We start from the raw sequence: 12,538 nt of genomic DNA, 5'->3' as shown, positions 1-12,538 counted from the left end.
TGTGTGTGTGTGTGTTTGTGTGTGTGTTGGAAGTGTGGTTGTAAGCATACATGCTATCATATATGGTGTCTATCCAATATTAAACAAAATGTTTATGTTAATAAATCCATACATGAAAACACAATTTGCCAGCCTGGTATTCCGTAAGGGTTACATCTATGTTGGGTGAATCTTGTACCATCATTTATGCTGGTCTGAAAGGGTTTCATGTTGAAATGTGTACTTTATGTTTGTAGCCTCCTTGTATTTACGTGTTTTTGTGTTTATGTACTTCATGTACTTATTTTGTTTTTGAAAGGGTTTCATTGAAACGTGCCTGAATGAACCTATAATAGATGGGCCGTGTAAGCAATCAGACACGAAAATAAACCATTTATTCAATCATTCATTGTTATGATGCAGTGGTTGTTAGCATGCATGTTGTAGTGTAGTAATGTGCTTTTTCCTGTGTAGTCACTGTGATATAGCTTTAATACTAGTTATGTTGTAATAAAACCTTGAACATATGCTCAATAAATATTCTATATTTTATGATATATCTTATGGTTGCTTGTGACCAGTGATTGGAACAACGGAGTTATAACTGAAATGTAAGATTGTGGATATGGTTTCAGACCCAGATACCAAAAATGAGTACCCAAGAGTTTATTGCCCTGACACAGTTAGGCTTTGCCAGACCATACTCCACACGCTGCCGAGGAGGGTCTGGCTAGTCCATGTAGCAATCCAGAAGGGGCTGAAAAATGTGGTCTGTTTTATTGGTATTTCTTGAAACCAATCGCAATTGTCATTTTTGGTATCTGGGTCTGAAACCATATCCACAATCTTACATTTCAGTTAACTCATTTGTCTGAGGTGGTTCAATTTCTGTCAGCTCACAAAATCACGATACAGGGTTTGAACCCGCAGGCCGGCTTGGGTCCTGTGTAGAGTCTGCATGTTCTCCCTGTCTTAGCCTGTGTTCTATGGCTTCCTCCCACAGTACAAAGACATGCATGTGTTTATAATTGTTCATTCAATTGACTTCCTTCTTTGTCCTTTTTCATTGTGTGGTGGAAGTTTCTTGTACAGCAAGAGAGGAATTTGTTGGAAGTGAGACTCTGTTAAAAGAGAATAACTGAATCAAGGTTTGGTCTTTGGTGAAGGTTTAACTGCTTTCTTTAGAGAACAATCAAATGACAAGAACAGGTTTCACAATGCACAAAGTTACAGATTGACAAGAGTTCTATGTGAATACAATCAGTAATACACTTATTTAAATCCTGTGGACCCAGAGAAAAGAACACCTTGTTTGGATAACAAGTTAATCTTAAACATAACAATTAATGGATCTCAGGCAGACAGTTGAATCTATTACGTCTCTCTGAATCTGCCCTTCTTGGGTCAAGTTTCTTCACCGGTCATTCTATCTTAGCTAAAAAAGAACAAATTTTCTCTTTGGATAGGCTATGGTCTCGAGCTGGGACCTGGTAGCAAAAACCTTTCTCCTGAGACGCCTGTTTTCTGTGACATTTGTCCTTAGTAGGGGTGATCCGAGTATCCGGCTGAAACGAGTATCCGGTACGGATAAAGCACTTTTGCCGAGTACAAGTATTATACGAGTAATATGAGTCAATATCCGTGCTCGGATTGAATACAACTCCTCAACTGGCCGCACAGCGTTCTGTGATAATCACAGCGCCCCCCCCCCCTCCTGCCTACAAACCCGCTCGGATCAATCACACACACACACAGAACATGGAGAAATGCGCTCCCTCGGCCGCTCTCTCTCTCTCTCTCTCTCTCTCTCGCTCCCGCTCCGTCAGGCAGGCAGTCAATCGGGTCTGCGGATCTGTTCCGTTAACTTTTAGGGTTTCTTCAGCTTCAGGTTTGTTTTTATCTTCGGTTTGTAGTCCTTACATTGTAACCAGTAGATTTCTGATGAACGTGGGGTTTGTAGTCCTTACATAGTCCCCAGTAGATTTCTGATGAATGTGGGTTTCAGACGTGCTGCTTGGTTTAAATGCAACTCCTGTTGTGTCTCTGCCATCGGAGATTTTTTTTTTTTTACTGTCAGCTGCCCCAGCCCCTCTCTCTCTGTGGTCTCTCTCTACTCACACTCACACACACCACACACACACACACACACACCCACACACACACACACACACACACACACACACATATACCTGGTTGGAAATAAAAAAATAAAAGAGAACCAAAAAAAAAAAATCACACTGTCATAAAAAGTAAAGTTAAAAAAGAAGTTATATTGAGTATGAAAACTCTGTTCATTACATTTTACTTCATAATTGCAACCGCATGTGTTGTATTCATTGTTGCAAAACGTTCTGTATATAGTTTGTTTGTTACCATGACAACACCATTGATCTGAAGCTCGAGCTGTCTGTTAAATTTTTTCAAATCAGCAATAATTAACCATTTTTGATCAACTCATATCAATTGCATGCTTAAATAACATACCGGTTAAGCCCCGCACATTTCAAGAGAACCTGACCCACTTCCGGTTAAATCTGACACTTCCTTTAGGCCCCGCCCAGTTCCGAGTACGGATCCGGATACAGATAATTCATGTGGTAACAGATACAGATACAGATACAGATAATGCTGTACTCGCTCATCCCTAGTCCTTAGGGTAGAAAGCATAAAGTCATAACAATTGAATAACAATATTCTGAGAGGCATTGTAGATCTTTTTATGAATAATTAATATGAAAATAATTGCTTGAATGTAATTTTCCCATTGCAATTGATTTGGCAAATAGATTCTTGATATCCTCAGTTTGCAACTAAAGTGGGTTTAGAATTATGTGTTTCCCCTCATCACATCCTCCTACAATTTAATGTACAGCTTACAGTAATAATGACATAATGGTCTTAAAAACAGAATGTACCTTCTCAAATGAAAAAAAGCAAAGCGATCTGACATCATTATACAGTGATTCGCTAAGAGGACCTTTATCGTCATCATCTGCAGAAGTATAAAGCTCTGCCCATGAAAGGAGATACCTGTTTTGGTCAGCAATAGAGTCAAATCTCACAGGGTATTGGTCTGTGTGTCCATGTTTGTGCCAGATGTTTGACTGCCTCTATGTAATGTTACTGTTTATGCTTCTTGTGGGAGTCTTTGGAGCAGAGGAAGACACTGCGCTCTGTGAGATACTGGGGAGCCCAGAGTTTCCTCTGTTATCTGAGGAAGGAGACATCACTATTGGAGGCGCTTTTTCCATCCATAGCCAAATATCAAGGCCTCCGCTCACCTTCACAAATGCTCCTGAATCTCTTAAATGCTCCAGGTACTGTTTGTTGTTTTCTTTTCTCATTTCTTGGTTTCTTGACAGTTAAAAAGGCACATAAAGTCAGAAAACTGTCAGTGAAAATTGCTATTACTCTTTTCAGGATCAATTTTCGGGAATTTCGTTTTGCCCAAACAATGATTTTTGCCATTCAGGAGATCAACAATAGCAGCTCCCTGCTGCCCAATATTTCAATTGGTTACAAGATATTTGACAGCTGTGGTTTAAATCTGCCTTCCACACGTGCAGTGATGGGTCTAATAAATGGGCCAGAAAAGACTTTAGACAAAACCTGCTCCAGCCACGTATCTGTTCATGCGATCGTCGGAGCCTCCGAGTCCTCCTCAGCCATTGCGATGCTACGGATTTCAGGGATTTTCCAAATACCAGTGGTAAATATTTGTAATATTTGTGTTTGTTGTTGACTGATTTCCCCATCTTCCTTTTTCCAAAAGGCTTATCTAGATCAGTCTAATGATCAGCCTTTATGTATTATATTATATGGTATTATAGATAATATTGTATTATATAAAATAAACTGATTAGTATTTTGATTAATTTCATGTAAGTGCTCAGGTTGTGATTAAGGTTTCCAGGGTTTGCACAGATGCAGCAGGTTAACTCTAAAGTCACATGTTGACATAAACATTTTCCCTTACTTTTTGTCACTTAATACTTATAAAATTAAATTTTAAATATTTTTTGTTTCCCTCTTTTTATTTTCTGTTAGATCAGCCACTTTGCCACTTGTGCTTGTCTGAGTAACAAAAAGGAATTCCCCTCCTTCTTCAGAACCATCCCTAGTGACTACCATCAGAGCAGAGCCTTGGCAAAACTGGTAAAGCACTTTGGCTGGACATGGGTTGGCGCAGTTAGAAGTGACAATGATTATGGTAACAATGGCATGGCAACATTTATCACAGCTGCAAGTCAGGAAGGGGTCTGTGTTGAGTACTCAGAGGCTATATCAAGGACTGATCCAAGTGAGCAGGTTGCCAGGGTAGTCAGAGTTATCCAAAGCGGCAGTGCTAGAGTATTAGTTGCGTTCCTGGCCCAAGGTGAGATGGACATTCTACTCGAGGAAGCTTTGAAGCAGAACTTGACTGGGCTGCAGTGGGTGGGCAGTGAGTCTTGGATTACCGCAGGTTATCTGGCCACTAAAGTGTACTCAAGAATTCTGACAGGGTCTCTGGGCTTCACCATAAGAAAAGCAAAGATCACAGGCCTGCGAGGGTTTCTTTTGCAGGTTAACCCAAGTCAAGACCCTTATAATAATCTGCTGAGAGAGTTCTGGGAAGCCACATTTGGTTGCAGTTTTCAACCCAGTCCGCATGGTCAGTCCCAGTGCTCTGGCACTGAGAGACTACAGGACATCAAAAATCCTTACACAGATTTGTCAGAGCTAAGGATATCTAACAATGTGTATAAGGCTGTGTATGCTGTGGCTTATGCAATGCATAACATGTTAAAATGTGGACAAAGTGGTGAAGAGGTGAATCCCCCGTATATCTGGAAAGATGCCCTAGAGTCAAAACAGGTTAGAGGTCGCCTTCATGAATTAACGTATGTGAATCATTTGAAATAATTAACAATTCCCTGTACTCTAAGTTATACAAGACTGTTCTCCGTTGGTAGGTTGTGAAACACCTCCGAGATGTGAATTTCACTCTTCAGTCAGGAGAACGAGTGTACTTTGATGAAAATGGAGACCCTGCAGCCACTTATGAGCTGGTGAACTGGCAGCGAAACCAAGCAGGAGATACTGTGTTTGTGGCCGTAGGGAGCTACGACGCCTCACTACCAAATGGAAAGCAGTTTACCATGAACGGAATACACACTACATGGGCTGCCGAGTCCCCGGAGGTATCAGATGTGTTACATATTAAATACTTATAGTAGAGCTTGATTTTGAAAGTAATAACTGTTTCCTGAGCCATTTCCATCATTAAAAATAGTTCCATTTTGCATTGTTGAGGAAGTCATTCTATATAATAGTAAAATATATACACACAAATATAAATAGACTTTATTTTGGAAACTGATGTGCAAAATACAAGGTGTTTCTCAACCAATGATATGACAGATTTGGTTTACAGGGGCAATCATTTTTAAGTAACTGATGGGTTGTTACAGATGCCACAGTCTGTCTGCAGTGAAAGTTGTCTGCCAGGTTTCCGGCAGGCTGTGATTAAAGGCAAACCCCTCTGCTGTTTTTCCTGTATCGCCTGTGCTGCTGGGGAGATAAGCAACTTCAGCAGTGAGTAGAAACTTTCTTATCTGCAATTTATTATCTTCCCAGTATCTCTCATCTATATTTCACTAAATATAGCCAGTGCTTATTTTAACATGAGCTCTGCTCTCATAACTTGCAGTTTACAGCATGAACACATTTCAGTGTTTCACGTTTTCCATTCAGATTCGGCCGAGTGCTCGCGGTGTCCACTGGAGTACTGGTCCAATGAAGATCACAGCCAGTGTGTTCCAAAGGTGATCGAGTTCCTTTCTTATGGGGAAACCATGGGTGCCCTGCTCACTGCCTTCTCATTGTTTGGAGCAAGTTTAACACTGGTGGTATCATGTGTCTTCTTTTGGTTTCGTCACACACCTCTTGTCAAAGCCAGTAACTCTGAGCTGAGCTTCCTGCTGCTCTTCTCCTTGACTCTGTGTTTCCTGTGTTCTCTGACCTTCATAGGCCGGCCCTCTGGGTGGTCCTGCATGCTCCGACACACAGCTTTTGGCATCACTTTTGCCTTGTGCATGTCTTGTATCTTGGCTAAAACCATAGCCGTGGTGATGGCCTTTAAGGCAAAAAGGCCAACAAACACAGTTCCTCAGTGTTCTGCTCCACATCAGAGAACAAGTGTTCTTAGCTGTACTTTACTGCAGGTGGTAGTCTGTATGCTGTGGTTGACTCTTGCCCCACCATTTCCCTACAAAAATACAGCTCATGACACTGAAAAGATTATTCTAGAGTGTGATTTAGGTTCATCTTTAGGGTTCTGGGCTGTGCTGGGGTACATAGGACTCCTGGCTCTGCTATGTTTTATTTTTGCTTTTCTGGCTCGAAAGTTGCCTGATAATTTCAATGAAGCTAAGTTCATCACCTTCAGCATGCTGATATTTTGTGCAGTCTGGATCACTTTTATCCCAGCATATGTCAGCTCTCCTGGGAAGTTCACTGTAGCTGTGGAAATATTTGCCATTCTGGCCTCTAGTTTTGGGTTACTCTTCTGTATATTTGCTCCAAAATGTTATATTTTACTGCTGAAACCAGAGAAAAATACTAAAAAACATATGATTGGGAGAAACCAATAGAAATCACTATAAACAAATATACAGAATAGTAACACTTAAATGTCGGAATTCCCATGTTAGTCTTTACTTATTAAAAGCTTTGGGTTAAATATGCCTTTGCAGGCCATGACCAGAGAATAAATGCCTTAAAGATATTGTCTGCCTCATTTGCTTGTTTACATGTAGGTCTTTGCTGAATGAAAACAATGTGCCCACTAATCACACTGAGGGACTGGCCATTTTTCAACCTACTCTCACAGCAGCTTGTGAAATGGTCACGTCATTTAATCTATGTAATCCTGTAAAATGACACATTTTTCTTTATTTCTTTATTTTTAAATGCGGATGATACGCGTAAGGGGTGGTGGATGGGTCTAACGACACAGGACTTTACATTTTCTAATCCTAAACCCAACCGGTGCATCCCCCAGAGACCGCGGCTTGTGTCCCGGCGTGTTACATGTCCTTTTCCCGTTTTTGGCGTGATGGCTTTCACAAACTGCCGTGAGAACGTTTTGCATATTTGCAATTTTAGTGCAGTGATGTTCCTGAAGCTGAATTCTAAATTGAAAGTGTGTAAAAAAATGATCTCCTTCATAAACTGGCTAAATAATACTTATTAAACTCAGGTTTTAAATTCGTAACTGAAATAGAACATTCAATACACTACAACAGCTTAGATCCCCATGGATGCAGGTTTATGCACTTATTATTGTATGTAATTGTCTATGCTGAAAACAAAGATGTCATATAAATGTTGTAGGCTCTCCAATAGGTCCATCCATCTGTCAGTCACACTACAAGTTCTGCCATTGGTGGACAGAAATAACTATTAGCATTGCATCCAGGCCCCAGTGGCCTGTGTTAGTTAGAAGAAACTTCCTATAAAATGCTCAGAGTTGAGTTGTTTACCACCTTGGGTGGTAAATATTGAGGTGAGCTACTATGCTGCTGATAGCAGATCTGCTACTTCTTTCCCTTCTGGCGGTCAGAGGAGGGAAGCTTATGTGTCAAACATATGGGACAAAAGAAGTCTCTCAGTTTTCTAAAGAGGGCGACATCAACATTGGAGGGATTTTCTCCTTTCATCAGAACCCAGTCAGTGTCAGTGCAGCTCGCCAAGTCAACCCAGGAACAATCCAGTGTGAAGGGTAAGAAAAGAAAGCATTTAAATCTTATTACAAAATGTGTTGTTTATTCATGTTTCAAGTGTAAGTCATTGTGTCATGACACAATGACTCACAATGTCATTTCTTTTTACTTTTCACAAATTGTACAATTTAGTCCCTCTCTTTTTCCAGACTGGACCCAGGAGAGCTTCAGTATGCGTACACTATGATATTTGCCATAGAGGAGATCAACAACAGCTCAGGTCTGCTTCCCGGATTGACACTGGGTTACAGGATCTTTGACTCCTGTCCCAGTATCCCTCTGTCCATCAGTGCATCACTTAACCTAATGAATAGGTATGACAGCGGTGTAGGCAGCTGTATCAAACTGTCAAATGTGCATGCTGTCATAGGGGAAACAACATCCACCTCTACAATAGGTATTGCACGCACCATGGGACCCTTCCATATACCTGTGGTGAGTGTTGGGGGCAAGCATGTTCTCTGCCAAATATGAATTGGTGTTGTTGAATGATGTTTTATATCTCATGTGAAAATGTTTTACTACATGTGCGATTCATATTAGCCATTGAAAGGCATCTCATATTAGCTATTTCTCGGGTTAACTTATGTTACAGATCAGTCATTCAGCCACATGTGCATGTCTCAGCAACAGAAGAGACTATCCCTCTTTCTTCAGAACCATACCTAGTGACATTTACCAAAGCAAAGCCCTAGCAAAGCTTGTGAAATACTTTGGCTGGACCTGGGTAGGGGCTATCAGAACTAATAGTGACTATGGGAATGGTGGCATGGCCGCTTTCTTGGAAGCAGCAGAAAGGGAAGGTGTGTGTGTTGAGTACTCCGTAGCTATATACAGAACTGATCCCAGGAAGTGGTTCTTAGAGGTGGTTGACATGATAAAGAAATCCACCTCTAAGGTAATAGTGGCATTTGCTGATGGCACAGACCTTGACATACTTATTAAGGACCTTCATGCTCAGAATGTGACAGGCCTGCAGTGGGTGGGCAGTGAGGGCTGGATCACTTATCGCTATATCGCCTCTCCAGTAAACTACGCTGTGGTGCAGGGGGCTGTGGGTTTTGCAGCACTAAATGCTCACATCCCTGGACTGCAGGAGTTCCTGGCTAACAGCAGGCCCTCTATCAAACCTGGAGACCAGGGACTGGTGGAGCTTTGGGAGACTGAGTTTGGCTGCACCCTGACTCCCCAAGCAGAGACTCAAGCTCAGGTTTCAGTCGCAGCCTGCACTGGGAATGAGTCTCTGTGGAACACAAACACACGTTTCACAGATGTTTCAGATGCCAGTTTGTTAAATAATGTTTACAAGGCAACATACGCTGTCGCTCATGCGTTGGACATGTTGTTTACCTGCAAAGACGGACAGGGGCCTTTTGAGAACAATACCTGTGCTGATAGGGAAAATGTCCAATCATGGCAGGTAAACATAAAACACAAAATGATGTGCCTATGTCAAAACTATACGTTAATGACGATGTAGTTAAATAAAAACATCACTGTTTCTCTGCAGGTGCTGCATTACCTGACACAGGTCAATTTTACTACTAAGATTGGTGAAAATGTGTTCTTTAATGAGTTTGGTGACCCTGTGGCTCGTTATGCACTGGTAAACTGGCAAATTAATGAAGCAGGTTACATAGTCTTTGAAACCATTGGTTTCTATGATGCCTCCAAGCCTGAGGGTCAACAGTTTGAGATGAAATCCGATGTGCAAGCCATCTGGGCAGGTGACAATCTCAAAGTAAGTAAATGTGGACAACCTGCTCTAGTTTTTAAATGTCTTTGGACTTCACATTTGTTCTTTTTCATTGTGAATAATCAACAATTAATCAACAACGATCTTGTGATCAGTAAATAAATATGCCCAAAAGCAATGCATAAACTGCTGAGTTAGTTACCAAATTAACTTGATTAGTCTGGAAGTTATTATCAATGTATTTTTGTAATGCTGTCACTGTGATGCAGGTACCAAGGTCTGTTTGCAGTGAGAGCTGTTTGCCAGGGACCCGTCGGGCTTTTGTCAAGGGCAAGCCTATCTGCTGTTTTGATTGCATTACCTGTGCTGATGGGGAGTTCAGCAACAGTACAAGTGAGACAGCAGGATTCCTAGCCTTTACTCTAGCACTTATCGTGTTTCTGTTGGGCAAAATCACTGCCAGCACTTTACTGGTCTATCTGAAGATGTGTGTGCTGTACAGCCTAAACATATTTATGCTTTCAGATGCAGTGAAATGTGACAAATGCCATCCCGAGTACAAGCCAAACGAAGAGAGGAATAACTGTGACTTGAAAGCTATTGAATTCCTCACCTACAGGGAATTGATGGGTACACTGTTGGTCACATTTTCTGTCTTCGGTGCTTGCCTGGCGATGATTACTGCCCTAATATTTTTTCATTACAGGCAGACTCCTATTGTTAAAGCCAACAACTCTGAGCTGAGCTTCCTGCTGCTCTTCTCCTTGACTCTGTGTTTCCTGTGTTCTCTGACCTTCATAGGCCGGCCCTCTGAGTGGTCCTGCATGCTGAGACACACAGCATTCGGCATCACTTTTGTCCTCTGCATGTCATGTGTTCTGGGGAAAACAATAGTTGTATTAATGGCCTTTAAAGCGACTCTTCCAGGCAGCAATGCGATTAAATGGTTTGGGCCTACACAGCAGAGACTCACTGTTCTGACTTTCACTCTTATACAGGTTTCAATTTGCATACTTTGGCTGACAAGCAACCCTCCATTTCCCTTCAAAAATATGAACCATTATGAAGATAAGATAATTCTTGAGTGCGCCCTGGGATCACATGTAGGGTTCTGGGCTGTGTTAGGATACATTGGGGTCTTAGCTGTGTTATGTTTTGTACTTGCTTTTCTGGCTCGAAAGCTGCCTGATAATTTCAATGAAGCCAAATTTATCACTTTTAGCATGTTGATATTCTGCGCAGTCTGGATCACTTTTATCCCAGCATATGCCAGCTCTCCTGGAAAGTTCACTGTAGCTGTGGAAATATTTGCCATTCTGGCTTCAAGTTATGGAATGCTCTTTTGTATTTTTTTGCCCAAGTGCTACATCATTTTATTAAAGCCTGAAAACAATACAAGGAAACATATGTTGGGTAAAGTGACTCCAAGAGCCCTTTGATTAAATTGTCAATCACAGCAGATTTTTTTCACAATTTATTTCTGATTCTCCAAGTAATTTATACCCAAGATATGATCAATTCTGAGGAAAAGGTATTTAAAGGTGCTTGGGTAGCTCACCTGGTAGAGTGCTTGCCCATTTAAAGAGGTTCAGTCCTCGACACAGTGGCCGTAGGTTTGATTCCGACCTGCTTCCCTTGGCTTCAGGTCATTCCCCCTCTCTTTCAACTTTTGTGTCTAACCTGTCCTGTCACAAATAAAGGCATAAATGCCAAAATAACAATCTAAAAAAAATGATTTAATTGATTATATATAGATAAATACAAACAAAACCTGTCATGCAGCAATGTTTTCAGTGTATTGGGTTCAACCTTTTCAACTGTTTATGTTTTTACCTCTGTAAATGTATTCCCACTTCAACATGAATGTTTTAAAAGTATACATTTTTGCTTTTAAAGCATATGTATCAACAAAACAGAAATACAGTAAAACTATTGCATGAAACATGCATTCTTTTTGTGTTGTTTTTCACAGCCATGAGAAAATATTTATTAACTCAACAAAACCGTACATACACAGTAAACAAAGTATTACAGGATTACAGAGACTTAATCATTTCAGAATGTATAATTAATTCAGTGTATGATTGAACATCAAATCATACATTATTAATTAAACATAATTCAAACTTGTAGGCGTGTGCTCTTCTAACACAAGAGAGAGACTCATTCAGAAAAGTCCAGTAAGCTACACACATTTCTATTTTTTGTTTGCTTATGCACACCAGTCATGCAGGTTACCACACACAGTGCTAGTTAGGATCAGGCCTAATGCCTATATACATATCTGTTATACTTTGGTATGGCTGTGCTTATACTCAACATCTTTATATCTTACATGAAGTATGCATTATACATGAACTATCATTCAAGAGTTTGTGTTTACCCTAAATCATTGTTCATTGTGCTTATAAACACCTGCATCAGCTAATACAATAGTAAATAAAACAATTTCGTTGATTTTAATAGTGATCACAACACCAAATAACCACATCTTGTGGTTGGTTGGTTGGTAATGGTTGGTAAGCTTCTTGACCTGGGAATTTATTGAATCAAAACCACAAAGCCCAATAAATCCTACTCAACACTTAACCGCACTTAAGCCCATAACTGTGTGTAACGTCAGCTCTTTATACCCGATATACAAATAACTAAAGGCTGATTAGTTAGGGCCACTCTAACATTAAATAATACATTAAATAAGAAAAGTGGCGTGAGAAGACACTGTCACTTTTTGGCTGACAAAACCAAAAACAGACCAACAAACAAATGGAAAACTGAACCGAAAACATAACCTCCCGGTCGTAGGTATCTGAATAATTGAAATACGTTAAGGCCAATGTGACCTTATGGGAAGATAATATAAATAGCATGCCACTTTTAAGACCCTGAGGACTACTACACAAACTACATGTTTCGTGTAGTGATTAATGTCTCCAGATCAGGGCAGCTAGAGACTTTCTTTACTTGAAAGCAAAGAGATGCACTGTTTCACTGAGGTCTTCGTGTGATCATAGTCCAGAAGTTTTTTTTATCCAGCCTGGAACCACGATTTCATTCTATAATAAACAATAGTTAAGTATTGTACCTCCAGATTCTATGA

The 12,538-nt window shown here is 40.5% G+C and overlaps 2 protein-coding genes across 2 annotated transcripts; both read left to right on the top strand.

Annotated features, from left to right (window-relative positions):
• The first annotated feature begins 3,075 nt into the window (after positions 1-3,075).
• On the top strand, positions 3,076-6,611 carry olfch1 (olfactory receptor C family, h1). The gene is made up of 6 exons (XM_032509515.1): positions 3,076-3,296; positions 3,400-3,688; positions 4,027-4,833; positions 4,932-5,159; positions 5,430-5,553; positions 5,713-6,611. Exons 1-6 carry the CDS (start codon positions 3,076-3,078, stop codon positions 6,609-6,611), a joined length of 2,568 nt encoding a protein of 855 aa, XP_032365406.1.
• A 1,299-nt stretch (positions 6,612-7,910) lies between these two features.
• On the top strand, positions 7,911-10,877 carry olfcj1 (olfactory receptor C family, j1). Its single transcript, XM_032509479.1, has 5 exons — positions 7,911-8,177; positions 8,338-9,162; positions 9,253-9,483; positions 9,708-9,831; positions 9,964-10,877. The coding sequence occupies exons 1-5, from the start codon at positions 7,926-7,928 to the stop codon at positions 10,875-10,877; spliced, it is 2,346 nt and encodes a 781-aa protein (XP_032365370.1). The 5' UTR covers positions 7,911-7,925.
• Positions 10,878-12,538: the final 1,661 nt, after the last annotated feature.

The sequence above is a fragment of the Etheostoma spectabile genome, chromosome 3, assembly GCF_008692095.1.
Source record: "Etheostoma spectabile isolate EspeVRDwgs_2016 chromosome 3, UIUC_Espe_1.0, whole genome shotgun sequence".
Taxonomy (NCBI): domain Eukaryota; kingdom Metazoa; phylum Chordata; class Actinopteri; order Perciformes; family Percidae; genus Etheostoma; species Etheostoma spectabile.
The sequence above is the reverse complement of the archived record's forward strand: the minus strand, read 5'-3'. Positions and strand labels throughout refer to the sequence as shown.